At 36.8% G+C, this 27,715-nt stretch overlaps 1 protein-coding gene across 22 annotated transcripts in view; it reads right to left on the minus strand.

The window, feature by feature from the left end:
* The window catches only part of ZNF638 (zinc finger protein 638), a 158,484-nt gene that overhangs the window by 72,153 nt on the left and 58,616 nt on the right, over positions 1–27,715 (minus strand). For 19 of the 22 annotated variants that reach the window (XM_078349090.1, XM_035272327.3, XM_035272328.3 and 16 more), the window contains exons 2-3: positions 11,736–13,254; positions 6,836–6,897 (exon numbers count right to left, since the gene is read on the minus strand). In XM_078349090.1, coding sequence (XP_078205216.1) covers positions 6,836–6,897; positions 11,736–13,254 — 1,581 coding nt within the window. Of the gene's footprint in view, positions 1–6,835; positions 6,898–11,735; positions 13,255–16,548; positions 16,673–27,715 lie in introns of all 22 variants that reach the window. The other 3 variants (XM_078349095.1, XM_078349091.1, XM_078349088.1) reach the window with 1 other exon arrangement.

Here is a 27,715-nt window from a genome sequence, read left to right on the forward strand (position 1 = left end):
GTTTCTGCCTCATTCTTCCTACTTTGAGAATAGACATACTGTGTAGAGCACTTTTTAATTATGAGAGGACAAGCTATGAAGACAAAAAAGTTAACTTTAATCCAACATGCCCATCACCTAGTGTCAACAATTCCCAATAAATGGATTAAATGTGTTCCATCCATTTCCACACTTTTAAAAACTTTCATTGCCCTGTACCGTCCAGAAAGATAAATTCCTAGTCTTTTAATAGTGATTCAAAGCAAATCCTTTATAATCAAACAAAACTGGGTTTCACCGTAGGTGCTGTCATTTAATGGCTATTAAACTTAAAGCCAGTTCCGTAGTATGTATAAGCCTTAGCTTTCTCACATGTATACGCTGGAAATGACGGTGATTAACAACACATGAAAGTTATTACATTTCTAGAGCTCTCTAGTTTATGGTTTACAAGAGTTTGAAGATTATTTTTCAATTGTTACTAATTACGGTCAGGCACGGTGTCTCATGCCTGTAATCCCAACACTTTGGGAGGCTGAGGTAGGCAGATCACGCTTGAGTTCAGGAGTTTGAGACCAGCTTAGGAAACCCTGTCTCTACCAAAAATACAAAAAATTAGCCAAGTGTGGCGGCACTTGCCAGTGGTCCTAGCTATTCAGGAGGCTGAGGTGAGAGAATCACATGAACCCAGGAGGTGGAGGTGGCAGTGAGCTGAGAGAGTTAGTAATGATATTGTTGATTTTCACTAGGTTCAGCTTCACCAGGTTTAGACCTGTTCACTAGGTAACACATGTTCTCATCTCTGCTGCTCAGGGCAGAAAGTTAAAGCATAAATACATTCTGCAAGCAGAATTTGGAAACACCTCTATACTGCCCAACTAGTAAAAAACGTGCTTCAGAAGTAATAATGCTCCTAATATAGCTGGTATAACATAACTGTTAAGAGTAAGGACCTGGTAACTGATGTTATCTTTGTCCCAATGTGATGCAATAAATAAACACATCACCTATGAAGTACTTGCAACAAAAATATCCTCAGTGGATTTAATGCTAAGGAAACAAATAGGAAACTATAAAAAGTGGGACATTCAACAAGTTTCCCAGACATTTCAAGGAAAAGTTCAACACTGTAAAAACACCCACCTTGAACAACAACAAAAAAAAAGATAACAAAACAGAAAACAAACAAAACAAACAGTAGGCTATTCTAGATTAAAAGAGACAGCAATACGCAAATCTTAACTGAATACTAAATTGGGGGTATGGATGGGGCAGACAAGAAGAATTATAAAAGGCATTCTGGAAACAAATGGGAAAATAGGAATTCTGTTTATATGTTATAAGGCACTGTGGAATTATTAATCTATTTAAATGTGTTATGCAGGTTATGCAGAACAATGTCCTTACTCTTAGGAGATAAAAGCATTTAGAAATGATGTCGCATAATGCCTGCAATTTATTTTCAAATGCTTCAGAAAAAAAATGTATGAAGATATAATAAAGCAAATATTAACAACTGATGAATACAGATGAAGAATATACATTTTTCTTCCTTTTTCCCTTCAATATTTATTCTGAAAAAATTTTAAGCCAAAAAAAGTAGAAGGGATGGTAAATAAAGGTCCATGGGCTAAACTAGTTCTGATTAACTATTTGCTGCATGATGATAGGGAAACTGTCTCTGTGCCTCAGTTCTCTCACTGATAAAATCAGGAGTAATCCTTATACTTAACACTTTGTAGGTGTTTTTGAAGACTAAATCTATTATGTAAAGTACTCAGAATGCCCAGCACACAATAAACATAGTATAATTACCTATTTTTAATAGTAAAATTCGAATTCACCATATCTTTCCTCAACTCGTGTCATAATCCAGAAAGATCCAATAAAGCCAGAGAAAATAAGCCATAAGAAACGCAGTAACTTGGCAACAAAAGCCAAAGTAAACAAATGGGACCTAATCAAACTCCACAGCTTCTGCACGGCAAAAGAAACAGTCACTAGAGTGAATCGGCAACCAACAGAATGGGAAAAAATGTTTGCAGTCTACCCATCTGACAAAGGGCTGATATCCAGAATTTACAAAGAACTCAAACAGATTTACAGGAAAAAAACAAGCCCATTCAAAAATGGGCAAAGGATATGAACAGACACTTTACAAAAGAAGACATACATGAGGCCAACAAACATCTGAAAAAATGCTCATCATCACTGGTCATTAGAGAGATGCAAATCAAAACCACACTGAGATACCATCTCACGCCAGTTAGAATGGCGATCATTAAAAAATCTGGAGACAACAGATGCTGGAGAGGATGTGGAGAAATAGGAACACTTTTACACTGTTGGTGGGAGTGTAAATTAGTTCAACCATTGTGGAAGACAGTGTGGCAATTCCTCAAGGCCTTAGAAATAGAAATTCCATTTGACCCAGCAATCTCATTACTGGGTATATATCCAAAGGACTATAAATCATTCTACTATAAGGACACATGCACATGAATGTTCATTGCAGCACTGTTTACAATAGCAAAGACCTGGAACCAACCCAAATGCCCATCGATGATAGACTGGACTGGGAAAATGTGGCACATATACACCATGGAATACTATGCAGCAATCAAAAACGATGAGTTCATGTCCTTTGTAAGGACATGGATGAAACTGGAGAACATCATTCTTAGCAAACTGACACAAGAACAGAAAATGAAATACCACATATTCTCACTCATAGGTGGGTGAGGAAAAATGTGAACACATGGACACAGGGAACGGAGTACTACACATCGGGGTCTACTTGGGGGAGCTGGGGAGGGATAGCCTGGGGAGAAATGCCAAATGTGGGTAAGGGGCAGGAAGGCAGCAAAATACACTGCCATGTGTGTACCTATGCAACTATTCTGCACATTCTGCACATGTACCCCAAAACCTAAAATGCAATAAAAAAGGGAAAAAAAGAAAAAGAAAAGAAACGCAGTAACTATCTAAATATGTATCAATGGAGGAATGAGTAGAAAGAAGGTATATCCACATTAACGCAGCTTAAAAGAATAAAGAATGCAGATCCCAAGCACCTAACCAAATCTTATTTATTAAATTACTTTGCAGTGGGGAGAAAGTCATGAAGCATTATTCAAGAGCATACAACCTGTATGTGATTGTTAATTTGAGGTATCAACTTGACTAGATGGAGGGATGCTTAATGACTGGTGAGGCATTGTTTCTTGGTGTGTCTGTGAGGGTGTTTCCAGTGAAGACTGGATTTTGTGTCAGTGAGCTGAGTAAGGAAAATCTGCCCTCAATGTGGACGAGCATCATGCCACAGCATAGGCTGGGAGCCCAGATGGCAGAGATAGATGGAAGAAGGTGGAATTCCCTCTCTCCACCCCTCCTTCCCTCAGAGCGAGATGCCCTTCTACTCCTTTCCCTTGGACATCAGAACTCTAAGTTCTTGGGCCTTTGGTCTACGTGACTTGCATCAGCAGGCTCCTGGGTTTCTAGGGCTTTCTGTCTCAGACTGAGAATTATGCTATCAGCTTCCTTGGTTTGGAAGCTTTTGAATTTAGACTGAGCCAATTCCCCTAGTAAATCCCCTCTCACATATCAATACACAGGAATATCTCGGAGATATGTAGATTCAGTTCTAGAACATCACACTAAGCAAGTCACATAAGTTTTTTGGCTTCCCAATGCAAAAATGTACATAAATTAATTAAAAATACTTCATTGCTAAAAAATACTATCATGAGTCTTCAGCAAGTCAAAATCAAAGATCACTGATCACAGACTGCCATAACAGGTATAATAATAATGAAAAAGTCTGAAATACTTTGAGAATTACCTCCCAAAATGTGACTTAGGAACACAAAATGAGCACATGCTGTTAGAAAAATGGTACCAATGGGAAAGAGCCCTGATTGGCCCAGTAGAAACAAGGGAAAGAGGGAGGCCCTGGATCTGCCACTGTAATCAGAGTGAGGCCAGGTGGAGAAAAATGTGCAGAAGGTGAAGAAACTATGAAGGCATTATGAGACATCGTGTTTCCTGGTTAGGAGACACAGCCTGGAGAATTATGAAAGATATACTGTCGTTTTAAATTTCAAACCACAGTTACCTGTGTAACTAAAGAACCCTTAAGTCCCACAATAGGAAAAAGTGGAAACTGACCCAGAGGAGACCATATTGAAGGATATATCCAATTGCAGTTCCGACCAGCATACAGGTACTAACAACACTGTTCATTTTCAGCTTCAGCTCTTGTTTTTGGCAGCAAAAGCATGCTCAAGGGCCAGATGAGACAGCGATTTGATATTAGGAGATGATTAAGATGGATTCTTGAATGATGCTCCCCAAAAGATATATAAATATATATGTCCCAATCCCTGGAACTTGTGAATGTTACCTGATTTGGAAAAGGATCTTTGCAGATGTAATTAAACCAAAACTCTTGAGATGAAATAATCTTAGATTATCCAATGTGCCCGAGATCCAACAGCCAGTGTCCTTATAATAGCAGGGCAGAGGGAGGTTTGAGAGGAGAAGGGGTGTGAAGACAGTAGCAGAGATGGGATTGATGGGCTACAAGCTAAGGAAGGCCAACGACTGTCCTTAGTCACTAGAAGCTAGGAGAGAGGCATGGAATAGATTCTCCCCTAGCACCTTGGAAAGGAGTGTGGCCCAGCTAACACCATGATTTCAGACTTCTGGACTCCAAAACTGTGAGAGAATAAATTTCTATTAAGTCAAAAAAAAAAAAAAAGAAAAGAAAAGAAAAAAAAAATAGCACCAACAGACTTGACACAGGGTTTTCACAATCTTTCAATTTGTAAAAAAGCGAAATTATGTGAAGTATAATAAATCAAAGTGCAATAAAATGAGGTATGCTTATATATGTCTCCCCTCTTGGTCTCTCTGGAGTCCTAATACACTTGACATGGTTAAAAAATAAAAAGTAGTGTAGAACATTAAAGTAGCAGGCATGGAAAGCAAATGCTTTAAATCAGGGTCCTATGTGCATGAAAAAAATAATAGCCTTACCTACACTTAAGGCTTTGATAGGTATATACACGCTGTTTGCTCAAGTAAATTAATGTAGCTATAATCCTCCTACTAGCATGAATGACTACCTAAAATAAATAGCTCGCTCCCACCCAAATAAAAATTCACCTTCATTAAAAGACATCCCACTGGGTACCTGTGGGAAAATGTTGCTTAAGAGAGATTTTCCATTTTTTGACTGTATTCCTTACAGTGTCAGTAACGAATATCCAATTCAGGCAATAAATTATCTCCCCATGATAACTTTATGTTTGTCTGTACAGTACCTATGTAGGAAACTAACCCCAATTTCTAGTCTTAGTGTGTAAGATCCAGGTGCAGCTTATCTCACTCTTGACACCAGGAGTAGACATATGACACAAACTGAGGTGTAATACCCTGTTCCCATAGCTACTATAATGGGTTTAGGGATGGACAACTAACCCGAAGTGAACCAAGATTCAAAACAAGGACTTCTGCTGAAGTTATGGAGAAAGAAGTGCTCTAAAGTAAAAAGGTGAGATGGGAGAGGCATATATTCTCAGGACCTCCCAAGGCTGTGTCACAGGGTGAGGGGTTGGGGGAGGAAAAAACAAAACCCTCCTAGAAATGCCAGCTATACAGATTACTTACATCCAAAACCATGGGGTCCATTTTGCTATGTGAAAGAAGTGTGTCCAAGATTTCATAAGGCCAATGCAGAAGACAACAGCTAAGAAAGAAGTATTTCTGACACTGAGTTTTGTCTGAGCATCTAATACAGCTGCTCCTGAAACTATTAATAGAACCACCAAACTCATTTAACCTTCCCAGTCAATCGAACTTACAAATTCTTACTTAAAAAAAAATTTTTTTTTGAAACAGGATGTCTCCCAGGTTAGACTGCAGTGGTGCAATCATGGCTCACTAAAGCCTCTATCTCCCATGATCAAGTGATACTCCCACCTCAGCCTCCCAAATATTTTAACTACAGATGTGTACCACCATGCCTGGCTGATTCTTTTATTTTTATTTTTGGTAGAGAAGAGATCTTGCTATGTTGGCCAGGCTGAACTCCTGAGCTTAAGCAAGCCTACCTGCCTTAGCCTCTCAAAATGCTGATTTGCAACTTTAATCACTTACAACCAGAAGGATCCTCAATAATAATCTCAAATCTATTTGCCTATAAACATGTTACTGTCAGTCTGGTGGCTAGGAACTGTTTAATGGTACTAGGGAAAGCAGAGTTTAATTTTATGTTACTCCAAGGGATACAGGAACTTAGTGTTAAAATAACACTTTTCACCTTTATGGCCAGTAAAGAAACCTTCATAGATGCCCTGTTTTAAAGAAGAAAAAGGTGGAATAATTGAAAAGCCAAGACTGAAGAACCAAGACATCTAGCTTTTTCATCCCTTACTTAAGGTATATTCTGAAAACTGGTTCTAAGATGGAGAAGAGCTTTAGGTCCGAAATTAAATGCTCATGTTTGGTTTGCACTGATTTTCAGTTACTTATCCTATGGAAAGAGGTAAAGATAGGAGAAAGAAAGGATACCTGCTCTGATATAGATAAAAGATCGTGGGGAAGGTAAGCCAGCAAAGAATGAACTAATGACGTAAAAAGTTTACCTATTGGGAATTAAGTTAGAAAAGTGTCAGAGCAAAGGATATACTGAATTCTATCATTTTAGAAAAATATTAAATATACTTCCACAAAACTAGTATTTTTAAAAGATAACTTTCTAAAAATATTTTTCTCCAAAGTATACTAAAAATATTAAGTCATATCTGAACATTATTTTGTAAATATGCTATAATAAAGAAAAAAATGTTCTTACTGTTGACGTAACTGTCGACAGCTCTCAATATGAGTAGATGTATTTTGATGCTGAATCCAATCCTATTGTAAAAGGAGAAAAGTGTCGAAATTAGAATACTCCTCATGTTGACTAATGAACAAGGCTTTTAAAAAACACGAAGAATACATCTTTTTCAAAAATTAAACAAATGTACTTATAAATAGCTTTTGGCTACTCAATAAAATTTTTCACAAACAAAAATTAAAGGTTTCCAAATGTACTTAATACCATACCTCATTGATCCCATTTGAAAATATTTTAGTACAGAAAACATTTTAAATATCATATCCATGGATGCTCATTTTGAAATCAACATATAAACTTGGAGAAAATAAAAGCATAAATCAGCAAAAACTTATTGCGAAAAACACCACACCAGAAAACACCAAAAATTCTATAAGTAAAATGGTATCTGTGAAACAGTATCTTCAAAATACAGTATTTCAATGACAAATACCTCTAAAATTTATGTTAACAACATCAACAATCAAAAAATGCTACCTCATAGGCCAGTACCATTCCATACAAGGTACTCACTATTTTGGTAAATAAGATTAGTGAAAATATGGGGAAAATACTGCTGATCAAATCTATTTTCAAAATTTAAAAGTAACAACATTTCAAAGATACAATATCCCTTACATATTGGCTTTACAATTAACAAAATGTTTTCTTATACATTATTTCATTTACATATAAATCCATCCTAAAATTACAATCTGCACCCATAAATAGCTCTGGAAGATATATCTAGATTTAAAAGAAAAAAAAGCCAATACAATTTTGAAAGATACAGTTTCCAAAGTGAAACAATTAGTTAAAAGCAGTATGTATGTTATTCTAAGTTTCACTGTTCCTCCAGGATTTGGAAAAGCAGAAAACTTACTAAATAACTGTATTTCAAAACTTTGCTTAAGGAAAATGTGATTATTTGTTTCCATTTCAAACACATTTTAGTTTAGGTCACTGCTAAAGATGAACTATAAGTTTCCACAGGTAAAATCACAATTGACAATTTTGGATTCTGTCTTGGCAAGAATTATCCGAAAAAAGGTATACTGATTTGCAATGCAATGCTTAGCATCAATTTAAACTCAGCAACAAGGTATGACAAATCCTAAACTATTTCAATAAGCCATGGAACTGATTGTAGACTACAAAAAAGAAATGTTTGTACATCCTGTTTAGTAATACAAATAGAAATCTAGAAGAGATTGGCAGTTAAAAGTCTCTAGTGGTACTAAAACCCGTATTTTTAATGTTAACTGGACACTTTACATCAAACAGACACACTGGTGCAGGCAATAGGTTGGGCATGATTTATTTGAACCATAAAGTGTTTTATCTGTATACGTTGCCAACATTTAATAATCCAGAGATTTTAACCCCAAGTCCAGATTTCCAGCTTTTCTTGAAAACATAGGATGATACAGTAATACAGGATACCATTCTTATAGCAACTATCAGCTGATGATGATGGCTCCCCTTTTTAAGACATACTCTCCCTCACACATAACACACATTCTCTTACTGTATTTTTAATAGGCTTGCTTCACAAATTGACATTACTTGCTTTAAGCTCAGTAAATACACCTATCCTGCCCCAATTTCTAGACTCTCTGGCAAAAGTATCCAGATTAGATAATGGTCCAAAAGCAGCACTGCCTCCCCAGAGAAAAAGTGAAAATTACCTACTAAGGAGGAGACTCTGACTCTGCAAGGACTGTATAGAATTAGGCAGGCTCAGGATGAAACTGAAAATATCTACCCGTATCAGGGCTCACTCACTAGTCTCAACAATTTTTTACTGTCAGTAGTTTCTCAAACTGGATTATTTCAGTCATTACGACACAACCCCTAAACCAAGGGAAGTTTTTCCTTTAAAATCTGAACCCCAATTTAACAAGCAAATACATTTCACATTCTCAAAGTACATCTTCACAGCTATAATTTCAGAGACTCAAAGGTGGGAAATATACATATTGTCAGATTTACTCAGTAGAAAAAAGTCTGCAGTTGGTAATTTACATTTATTGGCTTCATATTTATGTCATATACATACACACACACACCCCAAGACTTAGGAGGCAGCAAAATATATCACAGAAATGAGTAGTAGTTTGTACCATCAAAATTCCCATCTTCACAAATCTCTATCATCTGGCCCTAGTAGAGAAAAATTCTTTACTTAGATGAGCCCCATTCTGTTGTGCTGTCTGTTAAAAGGGGTGTGTGTGTGTGTGTGTGTGTGTGTGTGTGTGTGTGTGTGTGTTTAATGGCAATCTATGTGAGTTCTAATGATTACTAAATGATTTTCTCTCCTCTCAAATCTTTACTTTTACCCTATTAACGCAGGTTTTTACCATCTTTTACTTGAACAATTAGAGAAGCTTCCAAGTGGAGGTCCTCCTCCGTATCATCTCATCTCTATTTACCCTGCATACTTCAGTCAGGTCTCCTTAAAATATACTTTAAACATGTGTCACTCACTTATCAACAAAGTTATTTAGCTTTCTAATGCCTCTCACCTCAAGTCTAAACTCCTAGACTAGCTCTTCAAGGCCTTTCATACTTATTTCTAATATGCTCATCTCTTTCTCAACTGCCTCCTACCACACTGAAATGTAGTCTTCTCTCTGGACCTTTGCCTCTCTGTATATTGTTGCCATCCCATCTCCTTTATTTTTTTTGAGATGGAGTCACTCTGTCACCCAAGTTGGAGTGCATTGTCGAGATCTCCCGGGTTCAAGCAATTCTCCTGCCTCAGCCTCCTAAGCAGCTAGGATTATAGGCATGTGCCATCATGCCCAGCTAATTTTTGTATTTTTAGTAGAGACGCATTTCACCATATTGGTCAGACTGGTCTCGAACTCCTGACCTTGTGATCCGCCCGCCTAGGCCTCCCAAAGTGCTGGGGTTATGAACGTGAGCTACTGCACCCAGCCCCCTCCTCCTCTTTATACAGGCATATCTAAAGCCTCTTTATCATTCAAGATCCATCTTCAACCTACTCTATGAAGTCTTCTCTACCACATCATTCTAGTCAAGATAGACTTAGTGCATTTAGTGACTGTCATTCCATTAGTCTAACTAGGCTGTAAAAGTCTTTTGATGTCAGAATGTGTATTTATACTTTTTAAACACATACCGCTACAAATACAATAGTTAAAATAATTATTAAATTGGTAAATTGGTAATGATTACATTAGTAAACTGATGATGCTGGCCTGAGTGATACACGCCTGAAATCAACATAGAAATATTACATCTCTGTCCCCTACAGCATATCCAAACAAGTTAAATACACAAAACCACTTGTTGCCTTCTAATTGTTTTAAATGTCTCAGGAGTATAATTTTTCTCCTCAGTAAGACTGGATAAACTGCTTAATAGCATCTAAAATTTTACACAGTTCCTCATTTCTGCCCCAGTACCTAATTGGAGTCAAGTACAAAACTGGTATCTGTAAGTACATACTAAAGTAAATGTATACGTTTTCTACTATACAGAATACAAATTAAAACTTCAAGTTCTTTATTCAAAGATATATATTTTTGGATTCATCATAATTAATTAAAAGTTTAAAATAAATTTTAAAATTGTGTGGTATGCCCAGTCATAAGAATACAGAGAGACTAAGACTCAATTCACTACTTAGGCCAGAGCTACTTAACAGATTACAATTAGGTGACATGAATTATTCTAAGACTTTTTCCCTTGTAAGGACTTTGCTATCCCTTCTGATGGAATAAGGCAACTATTATTTTAATAGAATTTGGCAGAGCTGGCTCAAATGGGATCGAATGCTGCTTTCTTTGACTGGAGTTAACTTTAAGAAAGAAACAACAGATGTAATTATCAGATTCATGTTGATAAAAACCTGGTGAGTGAATAATGAAAAGAAAATCAAAAGGCAGCACTGAAAGAAGAAAAGAACAAGAATATTAGCAGCTATAGATTTTTAAGCCTAAGTATACAACCAATTCCAGACCATGGCCTTGAATCAAAGCTTTTTCCCATGTTAGTACATTCCCTCTTGACTCTTTACAATCTGAATCATAAATCACATTGGTAAATAGAAGAAACAGTGCTTGCCAAACACAGATAGATAAATAAAATTTACTTGGAAATTCCTGCTCAAATCTACCAATGATTACTACCGAACAGTATGTTCTACATTATAGTACGGTTGACTGCCTCTGCAAAATACTTTCTTCTAACTATACTATTAAGTACCTAAATCTTCTTTTTTAAAGAATTTTCTTCTTCAAATTTCTATCATTTAACTCTATAATTAATGCAGCTTGACTTATTTTTGCTATAAAGTTATTTTAGAAAACTTCTCAAAAAAAAAAACACTAAAAGCACTAGTCTATATAAAGTCAGGAAATATTTAAATCAACATTGTCTTTATCCCAAGACAGGTATATATGTGCAAGGCTATAATATAATGTCTCTTAAATGTGTGAATTACAAATGAATTAAACCATCTTTTAAGTATACATGGGTTATACCATCTCTTTGTAATTTTATACTAACAGATCCTTTTAGAGAAAGGTGATTCCATGTGACATTGTCTTGTTAAGTACACAGTTTATGTTATATAAATTTTATGCTGCATAAGTGGGATAATTAAAAGTTTAAAATAAATGGACAAATTAATATATGGTGAGCCCGGTCATAGGAATACAGTAAGCCTAACACTGAATTCAGTACTAAGGCCAGGGCTACTCAAGATTACAACTAATATTGAGGTTGCAATTAAAATTACCTTCTGCCATTTCTTTAATGTCTAGTTAACAGCAGCATACATATTAAAACTTAGAGAAACCTTTGGTGCTGAGCATCATTATACAGTGATCTTTTTAAAAACACTCACCTTCAAATGACTACATTCTACGTTACACAGAGAACACAAATGTGGAAATATTCTTGGAGACGCTGCATAATAATCATTCATCATAGAAGGAGTTGGAAGTCTCTTCATTTTCTGGGCATCAGCATGTGAAAATTTTGGTAGCCAGGATGCTTTCACAATACCAAAGGGAGACCGAATGGGAATGTCAGCCTGTGACTGGTAATTCTTTTTACTTCCTCTTGATCCAACATGTACATTAGATGAATTAATCACAGGCTCACGTGGGATCCGCTCTTGTTGGCTTACAGTTGAAATTAATTCTGACGAAAATGGTTGCTGGTTCATAGACGGAGGAATCAGAGATTGACTCATTGTCTGGCTAACTGTTTGGTTAATGGATTGGTTGACAGATTTTATAGGTTCAAGGACTGACTGTCCTCCCGAAATGTGTAAGCCTGACATCTTGGTTCCACTCTCGACTGGGAAAAATGACCGATTATTGGAGGACTCACCGGGGAAGTCCATTTGGTGAAATACATCTTCAACAGGAAACACAGAATTACATATCACATTTGGATTGGGAACAGATGCAGAAATGCTCTGCTGTGACTGGAATTCATTCTCAACCTCATCAGTTGGAATTTCAGGATCATAAATACGTACTTCAAGCGGATCTTCTGTGTAGCCATATTTGCTTGCATGCCCATAATCAATCACATTACTTGAAACTGCTTCACTACCAAGTGTTTCTTTATTTCTGCTCTGAGAAGGTAAATTAGGTAATCTGCGCCCCATTTTTCGCATTCTTATATCCCTCAAAATTAATGGCATATTTTCCGGAGTTAGTTGTTCATCAGGATAGCGACTAAGTTCTTCTAGGTCTTCATTAGATAATCCAAAACTTGCTAAGATACTTGAGGCACTCTCTTTAGTATAGCGGCTCTGTACTTTGGGACTCTGCTCTGTAACCTGTGTTACAGAACTCTGTTTCACTGCCACTGATGCAGATATATGAGGCTCATCATCCCACCGGCTACCGTGAGGCTTCCCCTTCTTCTGTTGTGCTTCATGAAAATCCAGTTTTTCTTTGGTCAATCTTGGATCAGTTCTGTGTTGAGTTACCTGAACATTCATTCTCTGTGGTCCCATGTTCTGATAAGATTCATGGCCAGCAAATCTGTGTGGAATTCCACGGGCTCTCCCTGCTGGGTAAAACCTTGGGAGACCCATAGATCCAGGCCTCATAAATGGTCCTGGAGGCCTCATCCCAGAAGGGTTAGGTGCTCGTGGCCTTTGAAGTGGAAAGTCTCCTCGAGGATTAAACCTGGGTCTCGACATGGCTATTTTCAAGAAAGCCTGATTTAATAAAGTATAAGGTGGTGGTGAACCATGTGAGGCAACGGCATTCAGCTGCTGAAGCGCCAACTGAGTCTTAATCTGAGCAAAGTGCAAAGGAGATGGGCCCAACAGAAGTGGGTTTGCAATGCCCAGGTTCAAGGAATTCACAAGTGGTGCGAAATTTTCCAAGAATAACACAAAGCTGAAAGTTAAAACACAAATATTAGATCATTTTAATTCAAACTACTTCATGAAGTGGGTTCTACAGCCAGTGTAAAACATTTTGAAATAAAGCCACGAAACCATTCTGCATTTCAAACACTTTTAGAGTAAGGGCTTACGAAGATTTAAATTTCCCAAAAACTTTCTCTTTTCTTCTTTCCTGAATGCAGAACACAAGCCCCAACCTCAAGCCAGAGTTCATGTACATTGTGTTGCGTTGGCTGCTGTCCTAGGTGCTGAGCAGTAATTACAACTCTTTTTACATAATCTTGAAAAATACTGGGAATTTATTTCATGCTGTAATACTGGGGAAAAAAGATGAAGGCATTAAAATACTTATAAATGCACACATATTTAATATGCATGTTATTAGATATACAAATAAAGAAAATAAAAACTGTAAGCCTGAAGTTTCATAAGACTCATTTTTGTAAAATACAGTCTTCTTAGAATCAGTCTTCGCATCTAATAAATTCCACAGGACAAATAAACTACACTTATGTGCCTGTTATTAAACGGTTGTTTCTTGTAAGATAAAAATTTGTTGCTAATCAACTTGTTTACAGAGTCTAAGAAAACAGTATGCAATGACATGGAATTCGTTATAATATAGAAAATATGTAACAAAACCAGTAACTCTTCCCTTGGAGTCCCTCCATATTTGTCTCACAGTATAGAAAAATATGCATAGATGATAATAATTATTAACTTTATAGAGCACTGTCCATGTGTCAGTGTTCTATGAACTTTAAATGGAATGGATCATTTAATGCTAACAATCCCAAGATATGTACAGAGGAAAACACTAATGCACACACAGGTAAAGTAACTTACAAATACAAGTGACTGTGCTGAGATTTGTATTGAAGATTGTCTGGTCCAATAGTATGTACTCTTAACCACTAATAGATGTGAGCAAAAAAATCTTGCTGTTTCCAGGCACTTTATTAGTTAAAACTGGTTGCTAACCAGCCCATCAGACTGCAGCACTATCCACACTTCAACACTCTTCTCAGAAAACACTACTTTAGCCACCATTCAGGACCAAGGTCAGCAACCACATAACTTGCCTTTCCTCCTGTAATTAAAAAATTTATAAACATATGGACTATGCTTGTGCTTTTTATCAGGACCTCACTTTTATGCATGATTGAAATGCATGGTGGAAAATGTGAGGTCTTCAGGCATCTACAATTGTTATCAAAATCCACACCACAGATCCTATTTGCTAATCATCACTGTCTGGTTCAAGCTACAATTCCATCCATGACTTTACTATACACTCTTCTCTTTATTTATACATTATATTAATAAAATGTTAATTTGGCTGGGAAATGGTCTTTATCTGGTTAACACTCTCCCTTCCAGTCATTTTGCATGCTGCCACCACATTTAACCTTTGCAAAAGGTTTTATAACTTTTGCAACTTTTTTACATTTTTACCACACAACTCCTCTGTTCAAAAATCCATGAACATCTCATTCCCTTTATTACTTGGCTTTATTGTTTAAGGTCCAACCAATCCAACCAACAAAACCAAATTTTATCAGACAGGTATTTTTGCTATGCCACTGTTCCTATTCTTCCCAACTCCCTTCACCTCTTCCAATCAAAAACAAATGTTGCTCTAGATGCTGACTTATTCATCCTTCAAGGTCAGCCGCATTCAACCTCCCTTGACTACCAATCCCTGAAATGAGTTTTGAAATAACCTTTCTTTCCTTTTTTTTTTAAAAGATAGATTCTCACTCCGTCACCCAGGCTGGAGTTCAGTGGCGCCATCTCAGCTCACTGCAACTTCCACTTCTCGGGTTCAAGTCATTCTCCTGCCTCAGCCTCCTGAGTAGCTGAGATTGCAGGCCTGCACCACCACACTACCCAGCTAATTTTTGTATTTTTAGTAGAGATGGGGTTTTGCCACGTTGGCCAGGCTGCTCTCAAACTCCTGACATCAAGTGAACCGCCTGCCTTGGCTTCCCAAAGTGCTGGGATGTAAGCCACCTCACCTGGCATCCAATAACCTTTCTTATTTATTGCTTGTACCATTTTTTGGACCCTTACCACCTTATGTTTCCGCACTCATACACATGGTCTTTTTCAACAATGTAATGTCAATTGAAGGTTTACATTCATGGCTAAGTCTTATCCCCCAAGCATATAAACCCTACTCCTACTCAAAAGATCCTCAAACGTGTTAAACTATATGAATGATCACATCCAAAGTACTCACTAACATGCACAAATTTTCCAATTAGAATGAAACACAACAATACAGCAAATACACAGGCTTCTGATTCAACAGATACAAGCTGAAGACACAAGCTCACCAAACACTGATACCCAAATTTTATTTAAAAGTTCACTTATAGGCCAGGTGCGGTGGCTCAAGCCTGTAATCCCAGCATTTTGAGAGGCCGAGGTGGGCAGATCACGAGGTCAAGAGATGGAGACCATCCTGGCCAACATGGTGAAACCCCATCTCTACTAAAAATACAAAAAAAAAAAAAAAATTAGCTGGGCATGGTGGCATGCGCGTGTAGTCCCAGCTGCCAGGGAGGCTGAAGCAGAACTGCTTGAACCCAGGTGGCGGAGGCTGCAGTGAGCTGAGATTGCGCCACTGCACTCCAGCCTGGCGCCTGGCGACAGAGCAAGGCTCTGTCTCAAAAAAAAAAAAAAGTTCATTTATAACAAACTAATGGTCTTTTTAAACAATCATAAATCATATGAAACTGTGCCTGCCTTCTACACAATAAAATCACTTCCAAAACAACTGTCTTTACCCAATCCTAAAAGATATACATTGCTTATGTAAACAATTTATCACCTAGTTATTTCAATGCTTTCTGCACCATTTACTCCATTTGGTGAAGACTCCTCTTATAACTTCATAAGCACGAGCTCTTCCAAATAATGTTTCTCGTCCAAAATAAAACAGCAAAGGAACAAATTTCAATCAGAGTGATCTAATTACTAAATGGAATTGTGAACAAGTATCATTTGGAATCATCTCCATTTTAAACTCCTTAAAGGCAAAAATCTACTGCGTATTTCCTAATGTGCCCAACATTGCATTACACTGATTTAAGTACACATTAATAGAAGGTAAGAGAACAACAGCCTTTAATAAACTGTATTCTCCAGAATACTAGTCCTCTAAGAGTGGTCATCTACAAAGATGTTCCCTGGCCAAGAAAGTTTGAAGGGCAGCATACTTGATTTTTAGAAGAGAACAATGTCTATTAGCATATTAAAGTCTATGAGAGAAGTAGCTCACATCTGTAGTTCCTAGCTACTCAGAAGGTTAAGGCTGAAGAGTAGCTTGAGCCTGGAGAGCAGAGGTTGCAACAAGCCGAGATTGCACCACTATACTCCAGCCTGGATGACAGAGTAAGACCTGTCTTAAAAAAAAAAAAAAGTCATGTGAGGCCCTGCTGTAGTTGATACACTTATCAAAATCTTTTTTACATTTTGCACTTCCCAAACCTAGGTTTCTATTCAGAGAATAGACAAGGGCTTCCTATGGTGGGTTTCCCAGGATATAAAAGTTATGAGAAACTTTCCTACCTATATATCCAGGGGTCATGTCTGAAATATTTAGTAACTAGTAAAGAACATGCAATGAACAATCAGAACATAGGTGCTTTACAGTGTGGAAGCAGACTCCTTAGCCCCTCCTTGGTATATCACCCTTAAACTTTTAAGGGTTAAAGTTGCTGAAGCATGAGAAGGCAGTGATGGGACATCCCTAGGGGAGGAACTAGAAGAGGGAAGGAGGTGGGGGATCCTCCCTTGGAGCAGCAGCTACTTACTAATCAGGAAAGAATTATTTCTATATTTAACACAGCAGCATCAGTGTGTAGTCACTGAATATTAATCTTGAAAAGATACCAGTCTTTCATAGAAAAATCTGGAATTCACATGAAGAGAAGAATTAAAAGGCATTTTCCCAGTTACGGAATTGCAACTATCAATAAGCAGAGATTTGGCCTGTTTGCATTTTTTAGGAGTCTTAAAAAACAACCACCACACCAGACCTCCTATATGGTTAGTCCCATCCTAAAATCTAATATAATGAAGACAGTGTAGTAAGTTAGCAGCCCTGGCTCTGCCTAAAAGCTCTCTCTCCCTTCTCTACTGGGAAGACAAGTCAGAATTCCGTTCAGGTAGTTATTTACTAAGCATTCTGGTCCCAAGACCTGCTAGGTAGAGGTAGGAAAGTTTCTAACAGTCATATCCTAGGAAACCTACTAAAAGTAGCACTTGTCAATCTTACAATAGGTCATTTCTGCCAACTTCCTTTTTGAGAACAAGTTTCTTTAATCCTCCTGAACTTTCAGCCAATACTTCTAACTTATCCCATGATACCATACATATTTCATACTTTTATGTGTAGTATATATCATTTTAGTTTATATTTAGTAACATTTTCACACAATAATCCAGTTGATAAAAAATCACCTTCTTATGCTACCATTATCATTTCTAATCCCAGTAGAGAAGTTTCTGACAAAATACTTTGTCAAAACATCATTAAAAGAGGAATTATGGGCCAGGTGCAGTGGCTCATGCCTTTGGGAGGCTGAGGGAGGCAGATGGCTTGAACTCAGGAATGCAAGACCAGCCTAGGCAACATAGAGTGACTTCACCTCTATAAAAAAAAAAAACAAAAATTAGTAAGTGTGGTGGTGCGTGCCTGTGGTTCCAGCTACTCAGGAGGCTGAAGCAGGAGGATCACCTAGGCCTGGGAGGTTAAGGCTGTAGTGAGCCATGACTGCACCGGCTGCACTCCAGCCTGGGTGACAGACCAAGAATCTGTCTCAAAAACAAACGAAGAAGAATTATGATTAATTATTTTATTATATATTTATTCAGCCATCACAGCTTTATTAGAATTCCCACTAAAATCAAATGCATTTTATATTAGAAGCATGACACACAATGTTGGGCATTGTTAAGAATAAAGACACTTTTTAAAAATATAGGTGGCTCACACCTGTAATCCCAACATTTTGGGAGGCCAAGGCAGGGGGACTGCTTTGAGCCCAGTAGTTCAAGGCCAGCCTGGGCAACATGGTGAGAACTCATCTTTACAAAAACGAAAAAACCAAGCATGATGATTTTTCCCAACCAGGTACCCAGGAGGCTGAGGTGGGAGGACTGCTTGAGCCCAGGAGGTCAAGGCTGCAGAGAGCTGTTTTCACCACTGTACTCCAGCCTGGGTAGCAAAGCAAGATCCTGTCTCAAAAATTTTATACAAGTAAAAAAATCTGCCTATAACCTATATGCCCAATAGCATATCTTCAATGGTTAAAAAATGTAAGTATCATGTTGCCTTCTCTTTGTGAATGAAATTTAATGAGTACAGTAGTCACCCTTTCTCTAGGTGGATGCATTCCAAGATCCCCAATGGATGCCTGAAACCATGGATAGTACTAAATCCTCTACATACTGTGTTCTTTCCTATAGATACACAGCTATGATGACATTTAATTTAAAATAGGCTACAGTAAGAGATTAACAATGAAAAATAGAATTATGATATAGTATAATACAAGTTATACGAACGTGGTTGTTCTCAAAATGTCATTCTCATACTATACTCACCTATTTTTGAATGGTGGTTGACTACAGGTAACTGCAGATAGCAAAATCATGGATAAGGGGAGACTACAGTACACTCATATTTCATTTATACAATTTTCACTTTTAATTTAAAATGTTAAGTACATTTTTAATCATTTAGCAAAATTTGTCTTCTATCGTTCATATACACTCCAAATAAAATGCTTTGACTAAAAGGATGTTTTATACTTCAAGCTTTCTATTTACAAGATATTAAATAAGTTTTCTTTTGCAATTACATTTGAAAACATAAGGCTTCAGAATTATGTAACTTAAGTGCCCCACCAACAGCACCTTTCTTTACTTTGTCACTTAACTTTTACATACTTCTCAATCAATTCAAGGGAATGAAATTCCAAAATTAAGTATCAGGTCATTCAGGATATCTTTTCAAATGCTAAGTAGTCCCAAGAAATGCAGAGAAAGTTTTCTTAGCAATAAATCTAGAGAGTAAGTTCAAATTCAGCCATTATTCATACAAAATAATCACTGACATCATTGTTCTAGGTAGGGAAGGACTAAAGATATTAAAGCCAGAACAGACCTCTCCCTTCATACAGCTAACATACTACTTTTTAAGATGAAGCTAGTATCTCTTAAGAATTAGGGTAATCAGGCCAGGCACAGTGGCTCATGCCTGTAATCTCAACATTTTGGGAGGCCAAGGCAGGCAGATCACTTGAGGTCAGGTTCGAGACCAGCCTGGCCAACATGGTGAAAGCCAGTCTCTACTAAAAATACAAAAATTAGCCAAGTGTGATGGCACATTCCTGTAGTCCCAGCTACTCAGGAGGCTGAGGCACAAGAATCACTTGAACCTGGGAGGCACAGGCTGCAGCAAGTCGAGATCATGCCATTGCACTCCAGCCTGGGTGACAGAGCAAGACTCCATCTCAAAACAAAACAAAACAAAAGTATTAGGGTAACCAAAATGATGATATAGTTAGAAATCTCTTGAACCTTCCCTTTTCATGCCTCTGCAATTAAAAAAAAGCTTGTAGAGAGACTAGAAACTGGTCAAATAAACTACAGTACATCCAGATTTTCAGTATCCACTGGGAGGTCTTAGAACGGATCTCCCTCAGAAAAGGCGGCACTATTAGGTAAAGGCTTTTAATGACCAGAATCAGAAACCATACAGAAAAGATATGAAAACTCTTCCAAGTTGTAGAGAAACTTCAGAATTTGAATATTAAAAGTAGAGGACAAGCTTTTAATTTTAACAGGAGATCGTGTGATACAACAGGAAAATATGTGGGGTTTTTTGGTGGAGAGGGAAGCAGAAAGCAGTAAATTCAAATTCAGGCTATAAAGTCTGTCACTCATTTGTCAAAAAGGTTAAGAAACTCTATTTAGAGGTATCAGAATCTACATATTTAAGATCTCAATTTACATGGTTATGAGACAAAATCTCTCTTCTATTCCATTCAATTTTTAGCTACTGGCTCTCCTACACTGCTACATGCCTAATGCTTTCTACTGGATTATCACTTCTATACATCTCAGCTTTGCTAAACAGTGATTTTTGTTGTTTCTGTTTTACTTTTTGGAAGGCAGGAACATTTATGAGGGAATGACAGTAGGTCAAAAAGTTCCTTCTTAAAAGTGTCCATCTAAATCCTGCATGCCACTAGGGGGTGGATTGAGGAGATATATCTAACAGACCCTTCTTTTTCCCCCTTTTGATTTTAGTGGAAAGGACTAAGTTCAGAATCATGCATGTTCTGAAAGCCTAGACAGTCACTAGGCTACTTTCTAGTTTCAAAGCCAAATAAAATACAGTTCTGTTCCTATAGCCAAAGAGCTAACAATCTAACAGAAAATACAAACTGCAGTAAGGTTTGTTGGTATTATATAACAATGCTGAAGTATCAGAAAAGGATTTCTGGAGGAAAGAAATGTTTGAATTGAGTTTTGTAGGATGGCATCTTCTACAGTTTTGAGGGAACTAGTAGAAATGAGATTTCAAATAACAATGTCTTACTAAACGTGTTTATCAAATTTTCAAAAATTTAGAGTATCCTACAGTTTACAGATAAAATACTATGAGACAGCTACTGTACTGGAATGATAAAAAGTAAATTATAATTTATAAGCTGCATATCTGAAAAAAGCATAATATTCCAGACAAAAAAAAATAGCCACTTTGGGAGGCCGAGACAGGTGGATCATGAGGTCAAGAGATCGAGACCATCCTGGTCAACATGGTGAAGCCCCGTCTCTACTAAAAATACAAAAAAATTAGCTGGGCGTGGTGGTGTGTGCCTGTAATCCCAGCTACTCAGGAGGCGGAGGTTGCGGTGAGCCGAGATTGCGCCATTGCACTCCAGCCTGGGTAACAAGAGCGAAACTCCGTCTCAAAAAAAAAAAAAAAAAAAAAATTAGCTTCAGCTAAACATTAGAATCTTCTGCACCCTCAGGACTATTTGATAAAAGTCAGCCATGAAGACAGGAAAAAAATGTGTTAGGAACCAATATCCCTTATGCCATCTGTTAGCTACTGTTTTTAGTGTTTTTTTTCAATACTTTCCTCTCTATACCAATTCCCTTGCCAAATTACCAAGATGCAAAAAAAAAAAAAAATTCTCCATTTCTAACTATAAAATTCAATGTAATACTTCTCATATGTACTTTCTTTTTCCTCTCACCACCATCATCATGCTAACAACTTTTCCTTGGCTATTATAAACTTTAAATCTAGTCATCTACATAGGTTCAGAGATGCACTGGCAAAAAGAAGCAAAAGTTACAGGCTCAAGCGCTTAATGAGTAAAATAATGTGTCCTGAGATTTTCTTTAAAATAATCTGGGCAAGGGTAGGGGGAAAGAGGGAATGTGTGTAGTAGGGCAGAGGGTGGTGGTGGAGATAGGTGAAGGGAGTTTGATGACACAAGGACACATAAAAATACTGGTTGTAGAAGTTGAGTGATGAGTCCCTAAGAATTTGTCCTTTTTTACATTTCTGAAGATTTCCAAAATAAAAAGTTTAAGTCCTAAATATTAGGTATGACTTTTTTTTAAATGAAGTCTCACTGTCGCCCAGGCTGGAGGACAGTGGCACAATCTCAGCTCACTATAAACTCCACCTCCCAGGTTCAAGCAGTTCTTCTGCCTCAGCTTCCTGAATAGCTGGGATTACAGGTGTCTGCCACCATGCCCGGCTTTTCATATTTTCAGTAGAGACGAGGTTTCACCACGTTGGCCAAGCTAGTCTTGAACTACTGACCACATGTGATCCACCTGCCTCGGCCACCCAAAGTGCTGGGATTTCAAACGTAAGCCACCGTACCCAGCCCATGTGACATTTTTAACAAAACAAAAGTTGGGAAAAGTGGAAAAAAAACATGAACATGAGTTACTGAAAATGACATCATTCTTCTCAATCTAACATTAACACACCAAGGTCTAGCAAAAGCCAAATCAGCTAACAAGCTGATTAACAAGCAATGTATAAATAATAAATTCAGATTTATGTCTAAAATCATTTTAATTACATACTCTATATCCTTCCTTCCCACTTGACTTTTTAACTATTACTAAACAGTTTCATATATTGCTGTCTTTGTTTCATTCTACCTTTTGGTGGAAAAAATTAATTTGTAAAATTAAGCAAAACAAGCAAAGTGATCTTGGTAAGAAACCTCTACCTAAGAATTAGGTTGTAGCACACCAAAGAAAATAAACACTCTGTCTTTTGAGGATAATGATGTAACCTGAAAACAATGTGGTATGAACACAGGAACCAAAAAGACAAAGGCAAATTTGGCATTAACACCTGGAAAACCACCAAACAAATTAAGACAGCCATTATAAAGCGTTTTCCTTTAACTCCAGGAGCTCTGGTCAGAAAGAGGTTTGTTCATCAGAAGATTTATGGATAGCCATCTTATGAAATAACCTGGAAAAACGACAGTTGAGATCAGAGTTCTTAAGTATCAACTTGTTGGGGAAAAACTGCAACTAAATAGTATTAACCTTATAAAATAAATGTTTTACCTATGTAAGTAACATGTGCTTGTTACAGAAAACAGTAAGGACTTGCAAGCAAAATCCTTACCAATAAAACCATCACACAGAGTAAATTAATACTCTGGTACAGTTTCATCTACTTTTGTGTACATGCATGCACACATGATTGGGGGATAGGGTATATCAAAAATTGTACAAAATTAGTACTATGCTATTTGCTATTTTCAGTTGACATTTTATTTTTCTAAATTCAGTATTTTTCAAAAACTGGGTAATTAATAGTCACAAAACATTATGAACCTTTGAACTGTTTTAACAAGTAACTTAATAACTCACTTGTGTCCTTTTAAGAACTAAAACATGCCACTGTAAAACAAATACTCAATATAATGTCAACCACAAAAATTCTTTCAGAAACACATAGTAGGAACTGAGTTCTTGAGAAAGCCATGACAAAACAGCATGATGAATTGAAAATATATCACTATTAGACCCTGTGAGGTATTTCTGAGATGTCTAATAGCATGGACTATCAAGAACTGCCTATTTTGACGCAGTCTTTCAGAAGGAAGGGGCCCTTAATTTTCTTTACAGATATGGGTAGACTTTATCCAAAACCATCATCAAAAATCAGATAATGGATCTATTAGACTTATAAGGAAAAGATTTGTATCAAACCCCATACTTGGACTTACAGCACTTCATAGTTTACAAAGCACTTTAAATATTATCTTGTCTCAGCTTCACAATGACCTTAAGAGCAAAGGAATTCCAGTTTACACATGAAGTAAAACACAGCTAGGAAGTAACGAGATTATAACATCTTCCTTTGGTGTTCTTTCTGTATACCAGATAATCTACGTGTAAATTTACTTTATGCTTTATTTCTAATCACAAAAAAGCAATACAGATTCATAACCCACCCCAGAAAAAGAAAAACCACCCTATGACATGCAGGAAAGAATAAAAAGTATTCTATAATCCTTCCCACAAAGGGAAAACTACCACTAACATTATTTTTCTAGATATACACCCATATATCTCATTTAGCACTGCTTTGTTAGAGCACTATTTGTCTCAGAATATATAAATTTACTTTGGTACTTAATGCAGTCATTACAATGGCTAGTTAAAACAAGAGGCTGTTTATTTAGCCACAAAAACTAACATGTCATTCTGTGCTTTTCTGGTACTCAGTCTCTTAACCTCTCCTACCAGACAGAGCCACTCAGCCAACTTCTTTACTACTATTAGCTTTTGTCCTCTCGTTTCACAAAAGGTATGCAAGTAACAATTCTGAAGGTGCCACAAGGGTTGATAAAGAGATAAAGAGCATCATGTTTAATGTTAAAATGCAAAAACATGGTGCCTTCAAGGAAACAAGACAATGAAATAGAAAGCAAAAATAAGCAGAAAATTAGAAACATTTGGCATCATGAAGGGCAACACAAATTTCACTACTACCTGTAAGGACTGATAAACACCACAATTTCAGATTTGAAAAAAAAAAAAAATGGAAAACTGCTAACGCACAATGCTAAGAAGAGATCTCCATGAGGATCAATCATTAACCCCATATAGCAATGATTTAAACTGTTATCAGTTTCAGGAAAACAATTTTTTGATAAATGGGCTACTGTAAGATACACCTTTCTGTTTCTTAGGAGCATGTGCACTGCATACATAAATAGGCCTCTAGAGCACAACATTGTATTCACTGTAAATGACACTCCCCTGGAGATGCACATTGGTAGCCTTGCTCTTAATAAGTCTAACAGGTTAGTCCAAGAGAAACCACCTTATCCAAGTTGGAAGAAAGAAATCTTCCCTAGGATTTTTTGCTAAACTAGAAATGAGAAAAGTAGTAGATGATTCTAAAATTCAAATGCTGTTAACAGCCCTATTTACTGCTTTATCGAGAAACCTCACCCTAAAACAACAAAAAAAGCCACTATAACAGAGGTAGGGAAGACCAAGAAGTAAATACAGTAACAAAGGTAATCAATATCCAGTCCCAATTGTTTCTGAAACCTAGCTGCATCCTTGCCCTCTCTGCCACTGGTTATTTGCTTTTCCTCATGGAGTAACATGGGCCAAAAAAAGTTTCCATTTACCTAAAGTGGGTCCTAAAATCTTCAATTAAATATACCTAAACAGACTAAAATGCATTAAAATGCCATCAGCTTTAAAGTCTTTACAAAGTACAAATGAGCATATAGTATGCCATCTTTTGTTAAACAAAATAGGAAAACATACATATACCTGTTTATGGTTATAATAAAAAAAAAACGACGAATAATGCAGAAAATGATGAAGTTGATAATCTATAAGGGATAATGGACAGAAAGGATTGAAGGGATATATATGGTAATGTTATTTCACGAAGTATCTTCCTATGTACGTCTTAAGCTTCAGAAACACGTTAACAACCTACATATATTTTAAAAATCAGTAAGTATGGGAAGGAGAAAAATATCGAACACTGAAAGCAAACTAATCAAATCATATTTCAAATGCATACCACAATACATTGAAGGGGAAAAAGAAAACTAATCCAAGAACTTACAAACCACTATTCAATTTATGTACCTCACAGGGGCCCCACCCGAGTGTTAGAGCACTCCGGGGAAAATAAATAAATGAAAGAAATAATTTTACTGTACCTCAGTTTTGATGGAGCTAGGGGAAAGAGAATAACAAATTTTCACTCTTTTTAGTAATTTTATTTTTTGCAGTGGTATGGATAAGGAAATTCTAAATAACTTTAGATATATCATAGGATTGAGCAAGTAAGTAAATGTTTTGATGGTGCTAGGAACTTAGGGCTCTCACTGTGGAAGACAAATACAAATAGGAAATGGGACAAAGCAAGCAAGAACTGAACAGTAATACGTTATCAAATATTGGAAAAACAGGAGTCCATAAATACATACCAATAAATTAATCAATGGGGCAGAAAGGAAGGCTCACTAGTAAATGTAGAATAAATTGAAGTGGAAAATCATTTTGTAACCATCATAGTAAAGAATGGTTCAGGTAAGATCATGAGTGGGTGTTACAGAGGTAAATTCTGATGAGTAGGGTATTTGCATGGTCTTAAAATGTCTCTCCACAGATTAATTCAAGGGGGAAGTGAGGGGAAACAAGCACTTTAACCAAAACATATGCTCAAACATAGGATCATGCATGAAAGGCAAATGGAAATGGTAAATCTCCAGATCTGATATCCTGGGGACACAGTTATCTGATTTTTCTGTCCTGGGACATATAATCTAAATCTAATCAAGAGAAAAACATCAGATAAATCCAAAATGAGAAATGCTACATTAAGGAGAAAAGCAAAGCAGATTGTAGTCTTCAAAAATGTCAACTTCACAAAAGATAAAGGTAGACTGTGGAAATGTTCCAGATTAAAGATTAAAAAGACATAACTAAATGCAATATCTGATCTCAGTTTAGTCCTGTACACGAGAGGTAAAAAACTGCTATAAAAAACACTATTGGGTCAATTGACAAAACCCAGAATACAAACAGATTATATTTGAATAATTTTATAGGCTGCACGCAGTGGCTCATGCCTGTAATTTTAGTACCGTCGGAGGCCGAGATGGGCGTGTTGCTTGAGCTCAGAAGTTCGAGACCAGCCTGAGCAACACGGCAAAATCCTATCTCTACGAAAAATATAAAAATTAGCCAGGCATGGTGGCACTCGCCTCAGCATGTAGTCCCAGTTACTTGGGAGGACCTCTTGAGCCCAGGAGGCAGACTGCAGTGAGCCGAGATCACTCACTGCACTCCAACCTGGGTGACAGAGCCAGACACTGTCTCAAAAAAAATAAAAAAGGATTTTATAAATGTGAAATTTACTGAAGTTGGTAATTATGATAACTATGAAAGAAAATACTTTTAGGAAATACATACTAACGAATTTAGGAATAAAGGAGCACAATATATGCAACTTAATGTTAACCTTGTCAGGAAAAAAGCATAGATTCAGGAAACAGGAAATTCCCCTGTCACCTAGAGCTTAAATTCATTCAAAAATTGTTAATGATCCAATATTTCATGTCCAACGTTGGACTGTGTTATCTTAATTGCATAAAAAGTCAAAAAAACTATAAGCAAGTATGGCAAGAGGCAGAAAACCTGCAATATAATAAAGAACATCAACCTTAAACACATTTTTAGATCTGGCGCTTCTTTTCTACATCATGTTCACTCCCTAACTATTGACTCTTAGTCAGCCTATTATGCAATCCATAATAATCTAAACTTTGGGGAAAATTTCCACTGATCTGAAGATACCCACCCTGCTAGAAGAGGTGCCAGTGAATGACTTCATACAAAATTAGTTAACTCCCATAAGTAAAATTTAACACCATTAATTCAGCTTTAAAGAGGCAGTGCAGCATAGTGTTTAAGAACTCAGACCAGACCCTACATTCAGTGTTTTAACTCTGGTCCAGCTGCTTGCTAACAGTGTCACCCTGGGCAAGCTGGTTAATTCAAACCTGTTTCACCCTGTGAAAATGAAACAAGAGTACCACTTAGAATGTTACTGTGAAGATTAATTAAAATTGTAAATCCTGACATGCAACAGGTGTTCAAAAAATGTTAAACATAAACAAAATGCTTTACTTAAGAAGCAAATAGGTGTTTCTTCCTTTTAGTAAGACCTGAATAATTTTTGAAAATTATATTAGAAATAGGAATTAATTGCTTAGGTCCACCTTTCTTTCAGTATTTCCTATATTGAGATCTAGCAATTTATCAAGTATATTTTAAAAGTCACATCAAAATTCATGAATTCAGATGCAGATGAAGCAAAGGATTACCTAAATGATGTATAA

Source organism: Callithrix jacchus, chromosome 14 (genome assembly GCF_049354715.1).
Source record: "Callithrix jacchus isolate 240 chromosome 14, calJac240_pri, whole genome shotgun sequence".
Classification (NCBI taxonomy): domain Eukaryota; kingdom Metazoa; phylum Chordata; class Mammalia; order Primates; family Cebidae; genus Callithrix; species Callithrix jacchus.